Raw genomic sequence first — 24054 nt, forward strand, 5'->3', positions numbered from 1 at the left:
TTTACATAAAAGAGTTGTTTCTAGGAATGGTGAAAACTAAATATAGTAAATAAGTCATGACATCTGTTACTCTTTCGTCACGTGATACAATTGTCACATGATACAATTGTCATTTTGTCATAGACTAGACATGTCATGCTTGAATAGACCAGACGTGTGCCAATGGACTACAAAACATAATGCTATAATTTATTCCCACAGACACTGTAATAAACATGTATATAATGTCTTCAAATATGACAAGATAAACTAAGAAAACAAAAATACATTATTTTGATATTTTCTTTCAAGCTACGTATCTACACATTACAGTGTGATAACATGTGTCATCATAATGGGAAAGTCACGTGACAGCTTGTCCTCTGTAATACTGTCTGTATATTTCCTTATATGGACAGCATTAATAACCATTACATGGAAGAGATACGTCATTATTTGGCGAAATCTAAATATACATTTTCACATTCTGGGAAGACATTCCAATATTATGATATGCAAGTTCAAACTGGCCTGCTTAGTTTTCTTTCGACTTACATAATTTGAACTAAAATGAAATAATCCGCATCTTCAGTAAGGTAAATATCGCCAAACAAGGTCAACAAATGATGCTAGAGATCATGAGATATTCCGAGTATGCCATTAGAAAATTTAAAAAAGATAAAACATGACATCTACGTGTGATACAGGAGCCACACTTACCAGCTGGATTTTAGTCAATAAACAAATAAATAAATAAATAAATAAATAAATAAATAAATAAATAAATAAGTATGATCGTTCATCTATACAACACACACCTTCTCTTTTGCAAGCAGATGCTAGATATATAGACCTCGAAATGTTAGTATTGTTGGCTGACAGAGAAAACAGGAGAAAGTTAAAGTGGTGCTTGGAAATTCAGACTGGAACACACTGTACCCTCTTATTTGGAATCATTTGCATGTCTGTAGAAACCAGGTTGGTTATGGGTGGGTTTAAGAGATATACAGACACCTGGTAAAATCACGTGATTAAACCATGATTGTTTACAAAATAACATGTGACGCTTTCATTTACTCGCATTCATCAGTACGTACGTAGTTAACATCAATTCAAATTTATTGTGTCTCGTAAAAAGAAGCGTATGATCAGCCTGATCTCCTAAAAATGTCAATGACCGAATTTGAAACTGTTAGATTATTTGCTTGTCTGGTTACACTTTCATTGTAATTTAACCTCAGATGAGTATCGATTCGGATATTTCATTCGGTTGCTTTTTATTTTTTTATTTTTTTTAATTATTTTTTTTATAGATTTAACTTCCGTTATTTATCATATTAACTTGTGATGTCAAACATTCAAGACCCCCAACAAGCCTCTTTATTCAATGATGAAATACCAAGAATCAGCTCTTCTTTATTTGTTATGGTCGAGGTGATTAACATTTTAGTATTTCAGTATCCTGGTTCAACAGCGGGCAAGATAGTTTATCAATAATACTGTTCACTGTAATTCTCTGAACGCGCTGCATCCTAAAATAGTCCAATAATTTATGAAAGTACCAGCAATACATAATATGCTAATGAATGTACCATATGGTGTTGATAATACATTCGGGGCATACTATTTTAATAAAGACAATTAAATTGTGTTTTCGATTACTCGACTGACCCTATGAAAACAATTTTTTAACATTTGAAAACAAAAGATGACAACTTCTTTGTCTTCTTGACCTTCAGGTACATGTACGTGTTTTCTTTCCGCATCAGTGATACCTGCACGTATTTCATCAAACTATCACAGAAGGGGTATTCTGACTGACAGTTCGTTTTCTTTCGGTCTAAGCAATATTTTTCGAAAATATAAACAATTAAAAAATAAAAGGAGATCAAATTAAATCCCGACCTACCTACTCTATTGTCTGAGGGCACGTTTATTGGAAACACACACACATATATTTTTCGCCTACGGAGACAACTGACAAAAAATGAGCTGATCAGAAAGACAGTCACTGACCAATATAATACGTGTATCTGTTAGTAAGCGATATGATCATCTAGATAAAATAAACTCCAATATCTCGTTAAACCATTTATTAGCTGGATGTACATGTGGACATCCTGTAAGTATTCAGTTTTTTCAAATATCTTGAATAAGTTATACACTAAGCTTATAGAGTACGATTTTTCCTTTGCAAGTGTGTATCATATTGGCCGTCGTTTACAAGTTTTCCACCGATGTCTAACCTGTAAACTCCATTCGGAATAAATTAACATCAACGTAGGGAAATGCAGCGTGTAACAGCGTGGAGGACAACAAATGGCAGATTGTATGAATGACGGATTGGGTTAATAACCCGACTTACCATTAACAAACAAAACTAAAAGTTGTGTTCTAAACGTAATATTTTTAACGACGGGTTAAATGTCTGCCACAAGTTGGACCACAGGGGCCATATTTGTTTAGATTATCCCCCCCCCCTGTTTTTTTTTTTTTTTTTTTTTTTTTTTTTACAAATATTATGTTTTGTTTATTGTTTACATTTTTTTTTTACTTTCCAAAAATATATTTTCCCTACAAGATGCCATGTAATAAAGTAATGATTTGAAAAGCTGGTGTTCTGGTTTTTTCCATAAATCAAAAATATAATATCTGTTAGTAAGCAATATCATAGATTGGCGATAGACTAGTGTTTGATATTATAGATTGGCGATAGACCAGTGTCGTTACCAATGGAAATTGTGGTTGTGTTGAAGCATAGGCACTCGAATCAATCTGTATGATTCACTATACATTTTTAAAAATCATACAGATTGATTCGAGTGCCTATGTTTTGAAGCATTATGTTGTTTGAATGAAACACTGAAGAACTTTTCTATGGGCGCCTTCAGTACTTTACAAGGGGAGGGGCCAGGAAAGTCAAGCGCGGGGTGTTGCGTAAAATGTGACCCTCCCGATTTCACTTTCTAAAAGGTGGTCCTCAAAAACATGGGTCAAACTACTGGTGAATAGTGTATGCAATTGCCATGTTTGATTGGATCTATTTGGCAAAGCCGAAGTGGCTATGCGTATGCATTATTTCTACTAAGTTTACTTCACTTAATAGTGCAGTCAGTAAGATATTGAAATATGGTTATTTAACACAAACAAGTCACATTATCAGCCAGTTGCGTGGTCTCACAAGGTAACACTTTCTTTATGATATTTGAGATTACAGTGTAAAATGTAAATTTTCTGATTACATGTACCAACTACGTTTCGTTCGAGTATTAGGTAATCATCATATACAACCTTTCATAACGGCGATAGCAAGTATTTATATCAATAACAAACATAAAGCAGTAATAATTGCTTATAAACAAGCATCATGTGAATGGTTATGTACATACACTGTTCAATGTTCAAGGTTTATTATTCAATAAAGGCATAATATAACATTACATTGGTGAGACGGTCACGGGTGTGTCTGTAACGCCCACCGAAAAATACATTCTTCTCAATTGACACTACCTGTTTTGCTGTACATCAAATGGAGACAAACTTTATCATGATGACAAAGTTCTGTAGAATATCCGTGATCGTGTTCCACATTCTCTGCATATCAAGTAAGTACTCTTATACCCTTTTATAACACTCATATGATTGAATGACTTGTTACTGGCTCAGTCCACTATATGGTCTGAGTTACAATTAACCGAAATCATTATTGTTAGGTTGTCGGTGGTGTATGTAAAATGTCGTCAACCAAAGACCACTGTATATTTTCTGTAGTGTGGTCTGAGGACACACACCTCCATCAAGGTTTATGTATTCTTATGTACTTTTTCCAAATATAATATGATATTCTGTCATTTCTTTATACGAGTATCTTCTCATACGTGTTTAATACCTCGAATGAATAATGAACAATGTTTAAAAGTAATTGTACCTAACATGTGGTTAAAGATGAAGAACTGGGATAAAGTTTGTCTTTATAGAGAACATTGTGTATAGGGTGAAGTACAATGTGTCAGTATACCATTGGTTCAAGATCATACCTGCTTCACACAAATTTTTGATGCATTAAATTACAGAGGGGTCGTTATCGATGACGATAAGCTTTCTGTATGACTTTGGTATTCACATGTGTATTACATTCAAATGGTATGCCTGTCATCACTCGTATGGTTGTCATCCACTATTATGTCTTTACTTTTATCATATAAATGTCAGCCTGAAGTTCCAGGTTATTCACTATTGAACCATGTGAAAGTAACCAGTAGTATCTCTGTAGGGGCAGAGGCTCAAGTCAATTGTGATTTTGAAAATGGAATTTGTGGATGGAGACAAGCATTGGACGATGCATTCGATTGGAGTCGACACAAAGGCGAAACAAATACTCCACATACGGGACCCGGTGAAGACCACACCATTGGAGGCGAGTATTTTCACAGACTGGAATTGGTTATCCAGCCTCGCCGCTGATGGCCCACATTTGTGACTGAAGTCACTAGAGTCTGAGTAAACAAGACACGTTATATATTGTGTCTGGCCATCCTATAATGCCCAATACTCAAATATTTCAATATTAAAAAAAAACCAGCAAGCTATACATGTATAACAATCCATTTTAACGAAAACCTTCAAATGGCAGACACTTTTCAGTATTACAGTAAACACCGGGGTGCGAAGTCCTGGTATTTAAAGACTGAAATGTTGTCTTTTCAGATGGTGGCTATTACGTATATATCGAAAATAACAGTCCACAGGCAACGGGAGATACAGCCAAGTTAGTTAGTGAAGAAATTATGTTTGAAAGCAACCAAACAAAATGTCTAAAATTTTGGTAAGTCTCAAATAAATTATATTTAAATTTAACTTTTTATTTGCAAGTCTTCTTCACCACATGGAAAACGACGGTGAGATGTCAAATTTATCCTGTGATTATTTTTCCAGATATGTCTTTGTTTCTTTGTACATGTCACATTTGAAAACTGATTGTCGTTTCATTTACTACAAGGTATCACATGCATGGTGTCCACATAGCAGAGCTCAGTGTTCATGTACTGGAACATGATGACAGACACAACAGACAACTTTGGCTCAGACAGGGTACACAAGGGGATGAATGGAAAATGGCACAGGTTACCATAGTTACTGGCGATGAGATGGGCATGAGAAGAATCATTTTTGAGGGAGTCCATGGCGGTCTTGTCCAGGGAGATATTGCAATTGATGACATCAGCCTTGTAGATGGCGCTTGTTTGCCTCAAGGTAATTTGCGAATTGCAAACATGTATCTGTACGAGACCAAAGAGGTATTAATATAATGAGATACGAAACCAAACACCTTCACACGTTGACTTTTGTCCATCAAGATACTAGATCGGAAACTAAGCTTGTAGTTGAGATATGCATTGAATTACATGTGCTTATAGTGGTTCAGGATTTTCGACACTAGTCAACTCAGTCTTATTTTGATTACATCTCATTTTGAGATCTAGAGATATCGCAACTGCCATCCTCTTAAATTAGATCCGTGACTTTAGATGTTCGAAAATGCCTCTGCTTTTTCCCATAAACATGGTAAAGTAGTTTTAAAGTTTGAATTCGTTTTGACCCAGGTCACCGTTACATGACACACACTCCCAAAACTATTTTACTACATAAATATGTGACTTTGAAGGAATGGATCATTGATTTTAAAAGATATGGAAAAGTTTGCAGGTTTGGTTAAGTGATCTAATCTAGAGGAAGATCATCAACGTAGTTATCAGGAGGCGTTCAAATAATTTATGGAGACTAGTTGTACATGTAAATGTACGATAAGAAGGACTTACTGTCTAAAGTTAGTAAAATAAACCTTTTTTCGTACCAACAACAGAAAGTTGACAGTGATAGTTATAAAACTGCGTGTTTGCTGACTGAGATAAAACAAAACTCATTGTATAAGCTTTGTATAGTAGAGATGACCTTAGATTACAGAAACTATGTCCAAGTAAATACAATGATGTCATTGATATCTGCAATCAGATTGTTGACTTTTGATTTCAACAGATCTAGTTTGCAATTTTGAAGACGCTGCTTGGTGTGGTGGTAGTCAAGACAGTAACGACGACTTTGATTGGTCAATGAGTGGTGGCACATTTGGCTCTGGTGTTGATCATACCTATGGATCAGCTGAAGGTAAGACGAAACCTTTTATTGGCGGAGAAGGTTCTCAGCGGTTATTGCATTTTGTCGTGTTTATGTTGGCCTTGTCATTCCTATCTTTAAAATATGAATACATTAAAAATAATAGTACCTCTACGTAAGCGTTGATACCGAATAAGTTCAATTTAATTATTTTCCCTACACAGGTTACTTTCTTTATGTGCAAGCTTCTGACGTCACCAAAGAGAAAACGGCACGGTTTATGACGTCAACCTATGACGTCACAACAAGTGGATATTGTCTGGAGTTCTTCTTTAAAGTAACAGGTCAAAAGGTAGCCACATTGAATGTATACGTTAGTCAAGGTGGAGTTAAAGGGGATGCCATTTGGTCTCGAACTCCACAGTTGGGAGAAGGCTGGATGATAGCACAGGTTAACATTGGCTCAGTTAGCTCCAACTACCAGCTTATTTTTGAAGCTGTACGCGGAAAAGGTAATGCAGGATTTCTCGGCGTTGACGACATCAGGTTGATGGATAAACAATGTGCTTCCCTCGGTAAGTATTCAATAATTCAATAATCCACGTTGAAATAGATTTATTTGGGAAACATGAAATGTAGGAATTTGAAGATTAAAATGATTAATATCTGACTATCGATTCGATGTGTCGCTGACCACTCGACATATACATGGACAACTTCCTTGTCAACTTACCATAAATTTATATCACTCATAACAATACATACGACGACGAGATAAGGTAGATTTATTCTTTGTCTGTCATGTTTGAGCTGGTAGTCTTTGTTATTGTCCGGTCCTTCACTGTGCGTTTGTCTTGAACAGCATCATGTACCTTTGAAGATGGTCTTTGCACCTGGGAAAACACATATAGATTTGATAATCTGGACTGGGTTCAGAATAAAGGTGGTACCGGCACTGGAAACACTGGGCCAAAAAATGATCATACCATTGGAAACGGTAAGAGCTTTTTTGAATTATTAACTTAAAGTGGGAAAGACATCGAAAACAACTTTAGAACTTGAGAATTGATCTAAGTTTATGTACATGTATTCGCATTTGTCATATCGTAGCTCTCGACACAAGTGACTGTCTTTTGATGAGTTTCCGCATTAGTTAAAGTTTAGCAAAACTTCAATGACAAATCTTACTTAGAAACTATCCATTATTTAGAAATTTGATTCAGTGTTTCTAAATTGAACCATTACTAAATGTGTTTTGTGTCACTTATGTATCCTCACAGGTACGTATGTGTATGTGGAGGCATCTAACTCACTCATAAATAGTTATGGTAGCATCTACAGTGAAATCGTACCAGCTGATAGTACTGACGATAGCTGTTTGGAATTCTGGTACCACATGAGAGGTGGTGGTATTGGTGAATTACGTGTTGACCATGTCACCGAAACAAACGTTAAAGTTACCGAGCTCTGGTCAGTCAAAGGTGACCAGGGCGAAGAGTGGCTGTATGGGAGAGTTGGCGTACCACGTAGCAAGGACTGTCAGGTATTAGACGTAATTTTATTACTTATTGTGTTGTTTACGTGTGTGACATGCAAATTATTAAATTACCAATACCAATACATGCATGTCTATGTCTCATTGTAAGAACAAAGTGTCTAACTTTATGGTTTCCATGGTTACCTGTGTTTCATATTGAAACTTACCTGTGCTATTCATCTTCTACTAAAACACGTAGAATCATCTAGCCATTTCACAGGTGCCATTTTAGGTGAACAAAAGCGAGGCTGGTTTATCTTTATGACTGCATTTCTTTATTTTGGGAACCGGGAATAAGTTGTCGACAGGTAGACTCAACTGTAAATTAATTGGTCTGGCTGTCAATCCAGCCATCAATCTATAGTAGGCATCATTCTAAAGCAAGACTTAGTGAATTTTGATTCCAGGTAATATCTTCGTATTATTCTTTTGCCCTCATCAAGAATTATTTACCGTTTCTTTTCAGGTCACCTTCACTGCAGTGCGAGGAACCGGTCCATCTGGCGATATTGCCTTAGACGATATCCAACTGAGTTCTGGTTTCTGTGAAGGTAATTATCTCCGTAAAATGTCACAACTTTGTAATGGTTGATGACTGAGTTCACATCTTTTTGTAGTCGGAATAGTAACTGTACATGACGTGTGAATCAACTACATAAGAGTGACTCCATGACGTCATTCAAATTATTTTACAGAGGTAGAACATGCAGACATTGATTTTAATAGTTCAATGAACTTCGTTTATTCGTAAAAAGAAACTGTTTTCACAGTAAATTGATTCTCTCTTCATCAGCTGATCAGCATTTTGTGCATTTCATTGTGCCTTACAGCTATACCAGAATTCCACGAACCCACACCACAGCCAATAGAAGAGGGAGGAGAAACAAACGGTAAGTTACGCAAAATAAAACACACATCAAATCTGGAATCCGTGGTATTATTGATATAGTTAAACACACTTGAAGTCCGGAATCTGGAATCTGTGGTATTACTGATATATTAGTTGATTGATCATATCTTTCTCATTACAAGAAATACGCTGTGGTTATAACCATATGACTTGTTGCAATTGATTCAGATAAATATGCTAGACATGAAAGTATTCTCTCTTTGGTGTCAACAGTTGTGGGGATCATCGTAGGAACACTGGTGGGAGTTGCTGTTTTAGTTGCAGTTGTCTTTGCTGGTTTATTCTTTCTGTTCAGGTATCGAAAAACTCAGTAAGTTTACTTAATTATTTTACTCTCTTGAGAGTTATTGGTTTAGTTACACTCCCTGTATCATTGATAACAAATGCTTACATTCGTTCGTTCATTGAAATATAGATACAGATATATGATATTATCATACATACAGAATAACAGGTACTGTTGGACCACCGACAGAGAAGACACGTACAGACTAAATTTGTTGGTCTGTGTGAGTGGCACCTGAGTGTCCAATCTTTCTTGAGTTTGCCATACTGGTTGAATATAGACATAATACATTTATCTGGTAGAATGACGTCCGCTTTTTCATATTCATGACAGTCAGTTACAGTAACTTTCGACTTTTATCGAATCTTCATATATAGTGTAGTTGTAACACATGCAAGTCGCCCCCCCCCCCTCCGTTCAGATGCTATCGTTGAAGAGAGACAGTTGTACCCGATAATAATGTTGGTTATAATCTCTCTGTAGGGGTTCAAGTTATGATACCTTCAAACACGAAGACAAGGTAAGAATAACAGCTTTTACAAGCACATGCATCATCGTCTGTCAAACTTGTTATCCAGGTCTTTACAGGCACCTTATTTTATATTAATTTTTCAACTGAAACATTGTACAACTTCTGACGTATTGATGGTAGTTTAGTATACTATTATCTCAGGGTAATACAATATTTTGTTTAATCCAAAAAAGAAGCGATTACTCAAATGAGAAAAAAATGTAAATATTCACTTCGGAAGAACTCGGAAGATAGTTGCCGAGACCCAGTTTAAATTAACATATTTATATACGAAATTGATATCATACTCGAAACACAAAGAAAAGTGATTCTAAACGGATCTTCGTATAGATGTAAAAACCTAGATCTAATTGATCAGTATATAACATTATTATTCATCCAAGCAGATAATGTAATGTATATGTATTCTCCACCCATGTGACAGGAGTGAGGATATAGATAGGAGATATATATTTTACACATGCCATTTTTTTCTCTTGTTTCAGAGTATGTCAGCGAAGAACCTTTCACAACTTGAAGTGACTGCTGGAAGCCAGTAAAATCTAGACTTAGGAGCCTTGATAGTGTATAGAAAAATTGTCTAAAAATCCGACACCGTCATCAATTCTGTGCTTTTGTCTGACACGAAATTGTAAAGAGAAAAGTTTTCGGGATCGTACAAAGAAGAGAAAATAAACGGGAATCCATACCCAAGTCTTTAATCATTAATACACATGACTAGATTACAATCATCCCTAGATCATGATCAGACGATACATTGAGTTACAGTGATACAGGATTCATGCATACTGTTGTATACTATAGGTAGATATTTGTATGTCTGGGTTATCGATTCCCATTGAAATGTAACACTCCAATCAGTGTCAAACTATCCCATGATCTTTCATAGTTCAGATAAAAACACGTTGCTTTACATTTGAAAACTTATGATTTAATGCCTTCAGTGTGATTTTGAATTCCAGTGAAGTAGAGTTGAAGTTTGAACTAGTAAATCAAGATATGTTATGACAGCATGTTAGCAACTCGTATTGGAAAATTGAAAAGCTATGTGAATGTTTTCTTAAAGCAATACTGATTAATGGAAGATTTCAGATTGTTAAACATATGGGAACTTGTTCAATGTCGTGTTTGATGTAATATCTTCGGGTAAATTCTAATGACATACGAGTAAGCAAAACGTTGTAAAACAAGTCTATGAATAATGAGAATTTGACAAAGAATGTAGCATGTGTAGTCAAGTCAGTGATTTATAGTCACTTTATGACATTCTGTATAATGCAAAACATCGAATTACTTTCTTTCCGGCAAAATGGAAACCTTGCAGTCATTTTTGTAAAAATGTGGTCCTTGATTGAGAACTGTATAAAGAAGTGTTTCAAGGGATGATTGTTAACAAATTCGAAGAACGTTTTTGGCGAACACATACAAAAGACCATCAACCAAAACACGAATAGTGGCCTTTTGGCCACAAGTATAGCGCCCTCTGAGTTGATGTTTTCATTGGACATCATTTATGCATACATTTATCCACCCATTCACTACATTGATCAGCATGAGGTTCCAATACCACCGCTGTGCCATCCACACATTACATAGAGACAAAATACAAAATTCACAGAATTTCTTCACTGAAAGGAAAGATTTTATGTAATTTATTGATTTGTTCTTAAAAAGAAAAATACAGCAATCAGGATATTTGTACGTCACTTGGTTTATGTTCTGACAGCAATATAATAGTCATTTAAAATTAGATTTTTCTTTAATAAATAAATTAAACATTACACTTCTTTTTCACCAATCTAACTGTTTCAAGGCATTTTTTGTACTGTTAGATGTATCATGTACAAAGTATAAATGGTATGGATGGGCTAAAGGGTACATATTGGTAGTGGTATTTCTTACACAAAACGTATCTTTCCCTGAATTGTATTCTGATAAATCCTTATCAAGTGAAAATAAATGTTGAAAATCTTCTTGAACCTTGTTTGACAGAATATTTTTGTTAGTAGGAACACACCATGTTCTGATAACAGACACAGGCATCTATTTGTCAGCCGAGAAATCTTAGAAAATGGCTGAGTCATCCATTTCTGCTGTTGTCTCAATGAAGTAGAGATTACATAGCTGGGTAGACAGTAGTTCCATACTTTTGGAACGACATTGTTGATAATTTGAAGGATATCCCTAACTGAGACATGTTGTTTCACCTGCTTGGAACAAAAACACAATTCCACTAAACCCTGTTTTAACCATTATTTACAATTGTTCACTGATCTTTCTATTTCATCATTTTCTATCAAATCATTACAATATTAAATTTTCACACATAACCCTGTAATGCTGCTCAATGCATTCATTATCATTGGGTGTTGTCAGTTCAAAAACACATGATTACAATTTATTTTCACAAAAAACTGCTTGTTGAAACTCTCAGGGATTTTGAAGGACTAAAAATTTGAAATCAATACAAAAAAATTCACATTTTAAAAAAGCAACTCATTATCAGAGTAAGAGTTTAACCTTTCCATCCTTTCATTCACTTTCCACTCACTATTACTACTGATGTTTTGATATACCAAAGATGTACTGAAGAAAGTATACTACCAACAGCTGAAGGTCGATTTTGATTTTTCCAATATATTTTCCCAAAACTCAATGCTGTAAATGTTTGCGCAGTATTCATTACATATTCGTTTCACCCCCACAGAAATAAAAGAAAATTTAGACTTTACTGACATGGAGTTTTACACTTTTTTCTCAGTCCCATTCACTTGGTGCATAGTTATTTCTCGTGTATAGTTAATAAATAATTTAAAATGCACATATTTGAATGTTCTGAAGAATCAAGCAACTTTTAAAAAAAAAAAAAAATTGGTTTCAGACTATATAGTCACCCAAAGCCAGCTGAAGCCAAAAAAAAAAAAAAAAAAAGTTTCAAAAGTACCTGTATGCTATATATTACAGGAAAATATGGCTTTTCGTCAGTTTTCTTTGTTTACAATTTCTTGAATACATTTGTCTTATGTAGATATATCTTTTTGCGATATTGTAGAATTTTAAGATTTACAATGGCTGTGATGAAATGTAATAGAAAAGTGTTGTAAAGAAGAGTTAGGAATGATGGTCAAGTTTTCAAGAAGACAATGTTTAAAATCTCAGATTAATATGTTGAGATTTGTTTGGTGTCTCTCTGTTTTCCTCTTGTTAATGTCCTAGCTTTGAAGGCGGCAGAGTTGTACATATGCTGTGAAAATCAAAAAAGAGAAACATTTATAAGTTTACAATCAAACCAAGAAGTCAGTACATACAGTTGACAGAGAGAGAGAGAGTTAGCGGGCATTATTTTTCTGGCAATTATTTCCACACATATTGAACAAAGTGACTCTAGCTTCACAGTACAAATTCACATTTTGAGTAATAGTTCACTGAATATCTGAATCAGTTTCAAGAATATTTCTCATCTCTGCCACTATATCTTTGAAATACAGTACATAGGTACAAATATGTCACACCTAAATATTGCAACCCCAGGTCACTTCTGAAACTACTGGTAGCCCCCTTTCAAGAGAGCTGTTTGGTCATGCTGAACATCAGTTGGTACAGAGTTTGAGAACTAACACTGGTAAAATCTTAGCACAGAAAAGAACATAATTACAAATCAGCACTGTTTTGAATATGAGCTATAAGTGTATAAGTGAACGTGCAGATGTTCTATTTTCACAATATTTATTTGACAAGAAATGCAGAAATAGATGTTAACAAGTTTTGATGAAACCTCAACTCACCCTTTCATATTTACTAAGTTTGAGTGCTTTAGTATCAGCTACAGTCAATGGAGCACCAAGACCGAAGATTTCTCTCATAAGTTCATTTTGTTTCAGATGTAGATTCATACCAGCTCCAATAACCTCCCTGAGTGCTCCATACTGTCTTCGTTTAATCCAGCTATCTAGTTCTAGTGCCTCTGATCCAAACTTTATCAATTCATATGGTACATCATTATCCTGCAACACAAATATCAAATCTTTAGCCTAACAAAGCTAGACTTGCACCAGCAAGTCTGAAATCTGCTTGTGCAGAAAATATTTGTATAAATGCATTCTTTCTTTGTATATCTTATAGTTATTCTGCCATTTGTTGAGTCGTGACAATACTCTGACAACAGGACAAAAGCGTGCCAGTTTCTTGAAACTTTTCGTTGAAACCATCCAGTTTTTATTCTTGTTTTTAATTTAAATTGTCCATGTTGATAGAAGAACTCACCTCAACTGTTCTCAGTATGTCTCTAAAACTGGATCTTTGTTGTCTTCTGTCTTTCTTAGCACGATACTTATTACTGTCAGTGGCAAGTTCTTTCAATGTCACCTTCAATGTATCAATGTCTTCACCTTCAAAATTCTGAAATATAAAACAAATGAAAGTCAAGTATTGCAGACGATTTACCTGTAATATGAATACGTCATCGCCTTATAAAGATTCATTCATGATCTGTATTCATTTAAAGAGAAGCAGTCCTGAACATCGAGGCTTTTATGGGTTCATTTGTAACATGAATTTCAGAATAATATGTATGAGTTGATAAAGATATAGTTTTCTTACCTCATCACGTTCTCTTGAAAGTTCATAAAACAATGCTATAGCTTCACCAGCTGCAATTCTTAGGTTCACATCATCACTTCTTAGTAATTCTGCTAATTTGGGTAAATGACTGAAAATGAATGTAAGACGCACAGTGTCATATCTCTACCAACCATCGTCACAATGTGGTTTCTTTCTTTACAGATTACATTACATGATGTTGCATGAATTTCCAAAGAAATACAAATTGTATGGCATGAATTTGCAAAAAAATACAACAAGCAGCAAATCAAGTTAACATCGACTGATGTTAAAACTTTTCAACTGTAATTTCAATTTCACAAATTAATTGTTTTGGATATGACATCAAATCATATCTTATCCAATCTTTCAATGGGACTATAGTGGTGTGTGTTTGTAAATGTAAACAGACACCAAAGAAAAAGGTCTCCAACCTTGGATCTTTTCACTAGAGAACACTTGTGCCAGTAGGAGAGGGAAAAGTTTATATTACATACAACGAAAATGTTGCCAAGTCCTTGTATACATGGGTTAGTGACACTTATGTATACAGACAGACAGACAGTCAGACAGACAGACAGACAGACAGACAGACAGACAGACAGACAGACAGACAGAACGATAGACAGAAAGACATACAGAGACAGACAGACAGAGACAGACATACAGACAGAAAGACATACAGACAGAGACAGACAGACAGACAGACACAATGCAATATACTCACGTTGGAATCATGGCCTGTATGTGTGACTGTGGTGATATTGATAGTAGTAATGTCCATGCAGACAACGCTGCAGTGTGAATTGCTGAGATGTTTGGCGAGTGGGATGGTGAACTACCATCTCCTTTCAGATATGAAGCTTTAAATGTGGATTCCAATAAATTCATTATCTCTATGACAACCTGTGGGGGTGAATAATTTAACACAAATCAGATACCTAATATTGGAGATACTTGACATGTCAGAGTAAGTCACAAGATGGATCACATACATAAACCTGTTGACAAAGACTGCACTTTTTAGTCCAATATTTCCGGTACTACTAATGTTTCCCTTGTGTGTTGAGCAAAATTTATGATCATGTTTCATGAACATAACTGGACATTAATCGCAAAACATACTGTTACAGGAATATTTATCGCTTTCAGACATAACATTTCTAATAATGTGATTCTGACTTTTCATCTGCAATTTACTTTTTTAAATAAATATCAACAACATACTCAAATCTCAGTCTTTGACACGGACAAACCTACTGACCAAACAGGCAAATATTTTCTGTAAATAACAGTACCTGTCCATCAACACAATCTGAGTTGTCAACCAACCAACAATCAGACATTCATACACATGACAGATATAGTGACAATTGAAAGGTTGAAATTGTTGAAAACTTGGAAGTCCAACTCACCAGCATGTCACCAGCAGCAATAAAACAACATAAACCAAGGGCTGTTGAACACTGTGAAACAAATAATACAGACAATCAGCATAGAAACACAGGAGGATTGAATGGCTGAAAGTTATCAACTCAGAAAAGTTAGATTCAAACGATGTGTCCGCTCCCAAACCTTATCGATATATACAAGCCAAGACACATGTATAGGTCTCCTCTACAATTTTTTTTCGGCATATTGGAACAATATGAGTTGGTCAATTCCTTAATGCACTACGCTACTAAAATAAGCTACCATAGAGGGTTAGCATATGCACTGATACAAAGCACAGATGGTACTCGCTGGAAACTTCTGTCTCAACTTTTAGATGTCTGGTGTGTGTGTGTGTGTGTGTGTGTGTGTGTGTGTGTGTGTGTGTGTGTGTGTGTGTGTGTGTGTGTGTGTAAGAATGTAACTCTGTGTGCATGTGTGTTTGAGCAAAAATGACCTGGAAAGCAGTGTATGGTAAGGAAATGAGCAGGAGACTATATTTGAGACTCCGAGGCAAGGGTATTTGTGTATAATGGGATTGAAGAAGGAAGAAACAAAAGGGAAGAAAAGATACAACTGGTGTCTTCAAAATACTACACTTATTCCTTATTGTTTGTTTGAACCTGTAGAGTACTTATGTTGGCTGTGAAAGAACTTTATTTCTATAGAAACTATACTTACATTTGCTCTGGCCTTGGCACCTGCATTTTTATCTTGTAATATTGTTGTTAGTATTGGTTTCAATTCATTGAATATCCCTTCACTATCTTCCCCAGCGCCCAATTGACAGCATAGTAAAATGGCATCTATTGCTGCTAGAGACTGTTCTTCCCCTTTACCTGCCAATTACAATATTATATTATGTAGGTATGCTAAAAACAGAGGTAGTATAGCTCAGAAGTAGATATGAGACATTGCTTGAGATATCCTATAAACTATATGCCAATATAAAGATGTGGCTGAAACTTACACCATTGTTATCAAGATTGTTACTTTCAATATTTACTCTTTCAGGAAAACATATTAAGGAAAGTGTAGGAAATCTATTCTTAGATAATTGTGTAAAGTATTTCATGTCTGTCTGTCTGTCTGTCTGTCTGATATATTGGTTGATTTCATAGTCACTACACATATTCCATACTTGTCTTATAGCTTTCATTAATCATGAAATCAAGACAATCATTTTTACAATCAAACAATGATGGTTAATTTCCTCCTTCATTGACAACAATTTTCAGTAATTTTTTGTGACACTCCTAAATTCCATGATTCTACATTTTTGGGGTGAATTTATGGCAAGCACATCAATAACAACGGTTTTCAGATGATTTCCTTCCTAAATCCAGTGAAGAAACATACCTTTTTTCAAACACCTTTCAAAACAGTCTGCTAGAGTGGCTTTCCTATCTACCACAAAATCATAGATATACCGACGACATAGAGCCTGCTGGATTCCTTCAAGACATACTTGTCTTCCTTTTGCACTGCAGGTGTGTAAAAATAAAGAAGAATATTCAATCCAAACAATTAACTAGAGATATTACATACATGAAATTGACATATCGTAATTATAACAACACAACTATTGTGGTAATGAAATACACTAAAGGGAGTACTAGGAATGTAATAACTAACATGCCCTCTCGGCTAATTTGAAGTGAAACTAAAACACTTCAAATTACTGTGATGGCCCACAATGTGGTGTTCTCTACCCTTTCTTACAATGACTCACAACAAAACCCATGTGCTACTTTGACTCTCAACCACAGTGGAAGTCACATTAGTCATGACAATACAGATATACACATGACTAATTGAATGGATTACCAAAGGTCAATAACAACAAAATTGTTTTATTAGCATTTGACTCAACATGAACAGTTTCACATCCTTCATCTCACAATACTCTCATCATTTCATACAACTGTTAAAGGGACACAAGCTGAGTTTATACATTTTGGGATATAATTTCTGCTGCATACTTAAAAGGTATGCACGGTATTCTACTTACTGAACCATACTTAACCATCACTTGCAACTAACTGAACTCAAACCTTGTATTAAGATATAACTGATAAAAGATCCGATGATGTAATTTATTATATGTATGAAAAAATGTTTAGCAAATACCTACTATGCAATCAAGTATTCTAACAATGCCAGAAGATGAATGCCAATTGTAATGTCATAGAAGACATGTATTGGCATTAACATTATACTAGAATTATTGATTTGAAATTTTATTTAAACATTTTCACTTGAGTAAAGAGCTTGCAAACTCAGTTTGTGCCCCTTTAACATACAGGAGGTGTGAGTGTGTGTGTGTGTGGGGGGGGGGGGTCACTTTTACTGATGTAGAAGATTGTAATGTCTTAGTCTATGTAAGTGTGATTGTATTAGTTGTATTTACATGGAGTCTACACAAACACAACTGACACATAATCCTATTTCCATTTGTTGACATAATCAGGCACCAGCTTTTCATATTTTTTCAGATATTTTTATGTAGTTATGACACCGACTGACCAATATTTTTAACTCAATAAGTAACAGGACTAAAATAACAGTTTAGCTGACCCTTCCAGTGTAGTAAACAATGGTATTTATCAAACTCATTTATTCATAACATAAGAATTATTAATAATGACTTTTATACATTTCAATTCAATTGTTTAAGTATTTCACATTTAAAATAACTAAATACTTACAGGGACACAGTGCTGACATTGAACTTGAAGTACACAAATATGTAATTTGATATATACACAAAAATTGACACTGATTTCCAAGTTGAACTCACCTTTTTTGAGTGGTCCCATCTATGTAATCTTTGAGTTTCTCTTCAAAATCATCTGTTAATTCTGCATCTTCTGCAAGTTCTGCTCCTGCAGGCAAACATGATAAATGTACACATCAGTAAACAGCTGTGACCTTAAAACCCTTTTCACGTCAAGTACTGCAGAGGTAATGGCTGTGACAGGATTAGGTGTTTTTTAACAGTAACCCTAAACAAGTAAACAAGTGAAAAATTAACCACGCCTACAAAACCATTAACTAAATACCTCTTTATACTTTCTATGCAATATGCTGCATAGAAAGATGGCTTCTCTATCATGTATCAAATACTCTTTAATGTATTCAACAACTTTCATCAACAGGGAAACCTTTTAAATAGCTTAAATATACATGACCTTGTAATTAAAAGTTGTATGTTCTCTGTGACCTGATATGTGGGTCTCCCAGTGTGGGAGGATGACAAGGACAGTAACAAACACTTGATGATAAAGAAATAACTATTTGATATTAATGATAAATCTGAAGATTTGATGACATATCTCAGTGGTAACAAACTCATTAGTGACATATCGATAAAATACACTGTCAGTCATTTTCCATATTGATAAAATGATATAAACTCTGAGATGTACTGTGAACTTTTAAGTTAAACACCAATGATAACATCACTGCACCACTGCCATCATACCCTTAATAATGTCTGGAGGTTTGTACATAATGTGTGAATATAAACTTTGTAACTTAACTAAACGAATGTACATTGCTATGGGGTTTGGTCCAGGTTGTAGATATTTGAAGAATTGACAAACAAATAACCTTTCACTTTGTACAATGTTGGCATGTTGTCATTTTCACCCTCCATTGGGTTTTGGACAACCCCAGTGAAATAGAACAATCCACCACGTGACCTTACAGAGAGGGGATACACTCCTAGCTGTACACTTACCATCTTCCATTGGTGGTAAACTTTCATGGTCTGACATCTTGCTACTTGCAACACTAGCTCTGTCGTCATAAGCCTCATCTTCACTCACTTCAGCACTATGACGCCCTCCTGTATATTGATATAAAATTATGAGCACTTTAGTATCGTATAGTAACTCTCCAGAATATATACAAGTTATCCAAAGTAGTGACATCAAATAATATTACAAAACGAAAGAAAGGAGAAATGTAGAACATCCCAAACCACTGTTATTGCTTCAATGAAACTTTAAAAGAAGGAAATGAATTTCACTGTATTACGTAACTAACCACTTTCTAACTATGAACAAATATTCTATTTCTGGACATGTATCATCATTACACAACACAAATTCATGTTGTTTGCTCTCACACTCATGAATATTCAATATCGAAGTATGCAAATCCTTCCTATTAAAGGGTTATTATTTCACAACTTTAACCTACCCTTGACACTGAAGTGCAGAGTTCAAATTCAATGACATATTTTTGGATCACTGTATTAATGTTTAGGCTTGGTAGTCAGATTTCGTAATTAAATGTTTCAGCTACACTTTCCTATTTATTTCCACTGGTGTGACAAACTACTGATACCAACTTAGAACTTTGGTAGTTTCAATGTGATGTTCAATAGTCTGTGTTGCCCTACACTACTGCTAATTTCAAGTTCTGACTTTTCTGTCTTAGCAATAAACATTCTCAATATTAGCAACCGAGGTTCTAGCGTAGATCCTTTGCAATAGTGAATTTAAACTAATGTCCCTTCGCAGACACTGTGACAGCTAGTTTTGTATTCAAACTAAAGTTATGATTTCATAAAATGATGATTCAACCCCATCATCAAATCCCTATTCCTTTCTGATTGGCTGATCATGTCTAGCAATGCAGATTAGTTGCACAGCTCTAATCTCATTGATTCTGATCATGTGGTGACACCACTGATATGATCTGATGCAGTGTGTAGTCTTAAAATCAGTAACGAATCTACACTGTTTTGTGACCGACACTTCATTAAAGTAAAACATTGACAGCACAAGACTACACATCTGCAGAGGAAGAGATATTTCAATTGTCAAAATCCACCAGTGTGAATGATCTAGACTACTAAGGTTCTATATAAGAATTAGCCTGTCTATTGGTGAGGTGAAAGCACATCTACAATATCATTCTAACATTGTAGTCACCCGACATTATGCTAGTAGACAGACTAATTTAGAAAGTGACCTTCTGTAAACTGTCTGACAACACCATAAATGAGGGTGGGTACTTATATACCAGATCTATTGCAGTCTAGCTGTACATACATGAAGCCCAAAGAAATAGTGTTGACTGCGTACGGTAAAGAGTGAGACCACATTTTGACCTATGTTAGTTCTCTGGACTTCAAGAGTGTACCCCTGGATTCACAATAGGTGTATTGAAATTGATGACACTATAATTTATCATATGTCACACTGACCTTCAGTCTTATATCCGGGGAATAACTAACTACTGTATATACAGAGACCAATCCATCAAATGATGGACTATGACCCTCTATTATTCCATGGACACTTGGTCAGACCATGCCATTTACCAACAGTGCTCAAAATACATTTTTTAAAGTTTTACCAGCATATGGTTCTCCAGTACGAAGGGTTCTATTTCTAAACAGACTTACTAAAAGGAAGATTTGACAATAAATGGATTATTGTCAGATAAGATTATATCATATCAGATTCCCAATAATCCCTACTCTATTTACAGATATTAAACCAGTCTCTTCTCGTTATGGATTTCAGTAAATTCTTAATTGTGAGTATAGCCACGTCATCAATACCCCTCTGCAACTAGGAGATTTTCTTTTCATTCCTTAGTGTTGATGTCCTGCATTCACATTCTGTCATATGGCACATATTTTGAAAGTCAATGAGGGTTTACAAACAACAACCAAGTCTGAATGAAAATATGAATCAGAAGGTTGGTTTTTTCAAGCTGATATATTATCTATATGGCTGTCATTAAGACAAGGGGAAGGCTTTCATTTCTTGTCAACATTTCAGAGAAGGTGCAACATCCCAACTGAACTGTTGGGGTATGTTGATGAAAAGAATTGGCTGCTACACAATATTCATAATCTTACTCCTCGGTTGCATGGGTTAAAACACATGTTGACAACACATTATCCTAACCTAATTTCACAGGGGTGGGGTGGGGTGGAGTGGAGTGTTGCTTATAAATATTAACTTAAATGTCTTAAGTTTCTTCAACCAATCCTATTGAAAACAATACTTGGAGAATTTTTTTTTTTTTAAATTAGAAATGGGGTATCAATGTTTATACACGATATGGATAGCGTACAATCTAATTAAAAAAGTGATATAGGAATATGGCTCAGTTCCTTTATTTACCTTTGTAGTTCTGGGTGTGATTGCCTCTACACAGTTGAGCTGTATACCTACAATACATCAGTTTGTAGAAGGCAGTCACACCCAGAACTAAATAATAAAAAAACAGACGACACCATACGAAGGAAATAAAGGAATCAAGATATATTCCTACATCAGATACATCAGCTTAGGGTGGTGTAGCATATTGTCAATTTCATGTTTATAATTTCTTTGAAATTTACATATTACATTACGAGGTCAATATTACGTAATCAACACAAGAAATGGCGCGTACAAATACTAATCAATAACATTTGCGGGTCCGCGCCATCGTGATGGTTGTTGTCGGTGAACTCCCACATACAATGCGTCGATATAATATTATAATTTTTGTGGTTTTCTTTTACTACTATTTGTATTATTCATTTAAACAGGCCACACGAGACGGGCTCCTGTGGGCGGCAACACATCACAAATAATCAAAATACCCTGTTTTATCCGGAAGTTGTGTTGCTAACGAGGCCCTACAATATATCAAAACACGGTAATCAACTGATTCTGACGGAGAAAACAGGGTTCACACTGCACTACACGGTAATAGAAATAAGAAATGTGACAGTCTCGGTTTGAAGACTAAAGCATGTAAAGACAAGTGACCTTCACACCCTAAACCCGCGGCCTGCTAAACCCGGCTTTTCCACATTTTATAGCAATAACAGCTGTAATCCTGTGAATCATCTCAATCAGAACAACAGGAGCATCGTATACATCAATCCAGAAGAGAAATTTGGGCGGGGACATTCGTGTTTTGATGGAAAATGTGGTAAAGTTTGAACCATCTGTGAAGGTTGCCACACCAGTAATACAACGTTCCTAGACCACGTACACAACCGATACGTACCTTTACCTTTCTTTTTACCCTTGTTACGCGGCATTTTTCGTCTTAAGCGATCCGATCACTTCTTCACTATCTATCCTTCTATAGTTCGTGTTATTTAACGTTGTTTCGTATAAGAATACGCAAGAAATTCCTTTGATTTACAGAGAGTAGTGAGAAAGAGTGCTTCCGCTGATGATACATATTTTCGTTTACCACGCTCACAAGCTGTATCGGATGAATGAATGGTTCAAGCGGCATGATTTTCTTTGCTTTTCTAATGCATTGTGGGATCATTTGTTTCCCGCTGTTGGGTACATGGTGAGATGTTGCAATCACCAATGACGTAGAGTTTCCATATATAGGCAATGTCACCTTTCAGGAAATCCACGTGCCGCGTAACCAGACCTTCAGTGTTTGTTATGACGTCGCATGATTACAACTTACAAGAAAAAAACCGAACGTTCTCGACTTGTCCGGAAGCATATGAAAATACTTGAAAGATCATTGACTGGCAAAAAATAAACTATGGCATTTAATTTAATAAGACTTGTTTTAAATTTTTCAAATTATTTTTGGCGAAATAGGAATAAGAAACGTGCGATGGATACGGACATCTTATCGTGAATTGTTTTCATAATGTCAATTTCCTTTTATTCGTTTGTCATTTTGAGGTGAACTGTAACATACTGATCAACGAGCCATACATATTTAGAGAGAAATAAAGGCCTATTCCTAAATTCTTTTTCAGATCTATTTTATTATAATCATAAGTTATTACAAAGCCTATAGCTCGGGGCAACATATGTGGTGCCGAGTACACAACTTCCAAAACAGGTAAGCTTTACTGTAACTGTTGGTAATTAAATTCGTTTTGTTCAGCTTTTATATTTGCAAAATTGTAATGGTCATGACATTTATTTTTGTGTCGTATTATCAAAATAAATAATTTTCACACCAATTTCGAGATATTTCTCCCTCTCCCAAGACATTTTCTACAATTACATAAAAAATACTGGATCGGCAGAGAAAAGCAAGGTACTGAATAGGAAAGACAAGCTTACCTTTAGTTTTAAAGTCTTCGTAGTTGGAATATCAAGACGGGTATCTAGATAGCAGTCGACAGCCTGTCGAGATCGACATGTAGAAAAGATATCCCAACGAGCCGGTGTTTATAGCCCACAATCCAGATCGGTTCTGCGTGGCTCCAATCCTTGGTAATCGGACGTATGAATAGAATAGAATAGAATAGAATAGAATAGAATAGAATAGAATAGAATAGAATAGAATAGAATAGAATAGAATAGAATAGAATAGAATAGAATAGAATATTTACTACATTTTTTCATTGGACTTTCTGCAATAGGCATGATAAGTGTTTGGTGCTAAAAACAAACTAGTAATGTATGTTATGTTAGTTTGTTAGTCTGGATACCAACGTGGTCTCTAATTAAACCACTAAACTGTGAGTGGAGGTGTAAATCGTAACGACACCGTATTCATAGGAACTATAGACTAGGCATATATTTACAAATTTAAAGTTGATTGAAAGTTGATCGAAGATTTCAAGTGCTACGCCACCAACGGCGATACTACTATGTTTCGCTTGCTCATTGAAAAATAGTGATGTGATATTGTACAGCTGTAAAGCCCATGGAATC

General features: G+C 35.2%; 2 protein-coding genes across 3 annotated transcripts; one reads left to right on the forward strand and one right to left on the reverse strand.

Annotated features, from left to right (window-relative positions):
• Window positions 1–4161: 4161 nt before the first annotated feature.
• On the forward strand, window positions 4162–11288 carry LOC144436104 (MAM and LDL-receptor class A domain-containing protein 1-like). Its single transcript, XM_078124831.1, has 12 exons — window positions 4162–4396; window positions 4687–4804; window positions 4979–5232; window positions 6016–6144; window positions 6318–6668; window positions 6956–7090; window positions 7374–7636; window positions 8097–8181; window positions 8461–8520; window positions 8754–8850; window positions 9310–9346; window positions 9844–11288. Exons 1-12 carry the CDS (start codon window positions 4162–4164, stop codon window positions 9895–9897), a joined length of 1818 nt encoding a protein of 605 aa, XP_077980957.1. The 3' UTR covers window positions 9898–11288.
• Window positions 10979–23592, reverse strand: LOC144441967 (interferon-related developmental regulator 1-like). Of its 2 annotated transcripts, none has more exons than XM_078131248.1 (11): window positions 23458–23592; window positions 19131–19238; window positions 18189–18273; window positions 16748–16872; window positions 16070–16227; window positions 15373–15423; window positions 14685–14863; window positions 13958–14066; window positions 13622–13756; window positions 13144–13362; window positions 10979–12602 (listed from the first exon to the last, which is right to left on the reverse strand). In XM_078131248.1, exons 2-11 carry the CDS (start codon window positions 19165–19167, stop codon window positions 12519–12521), a joined length of 1182 nt encoding a protein of 393 aa, XP_077987374.1. In that variant the 5' UTR covers window positions 19168–19238; window positions 23458–23592; the 3' UTR covers window positions 10979–12518. The 2 variants fall into 2 exon arrangements, with proteins under 2 accessions (XP_077987374.1, XP_077987364.1); XM_078131238.1 differs by lacking the exon at window positions 23458–23592 and adding an exon at window positions 22418–22664.
• Window positions 23593–24054: the final 462 nt, after the last annotated feature.

This window comes from Glandiceps talaboti, chromosome 1 (genome assembly GCF_964340395.1).
Source record: "Glandiceps talaboti chromosome 1, keGlaTala1.1, whole genome shotgun sequence".
NCBI lineage: Eukaryota > Metazoa > Hemichordata > Enteropneusta > Spengelidae > Glandiceps > Glandiceps talaboti.

Coding starts and splice junctions, on each gene's coding strand:
- LOC144436104 (XM_078124831.1), top strand. CDS start 4,162: ATGTCTTTACTTTTATCATATAAATGTCAGCCTGAAGTTCCAGGTTAT. Junction 7,091..7,373: donor TGATCATACCATTGGAAACG/GTAAGAGCTTTT, acceptor GTATCCTCACAG/GTACGTATGTGTATGTGGAG. Junction 8,521..8,753: donor AGAGGGAGGAGAAACAAACG/GTAAGTTACGCA, acceptor TGGTGTCAACAG/TTGTGGGGATCATCGTAGGA.
- LOC144441967 (XM_078131238.1), bottom strand. CDS start 22,451: ATGCCGCGTAACAAGGGTAAAAAGAAAGGTAAAG. Junction 16,228..16,747: donor TGAAAGGTGTTTGAAAAAAG/GTATGTTTCTTC, acceptor TGTAATTGGCAG/GTAAAGGGGAAGAACAGTCT. Junction 15,424..16,069: donor GTGCCAAGGCCAGAGCAAAT/GTAAGTATAGTT, acceptor TTTGTTTCACAG/TGTTCAACAGCCCTTGGTTT.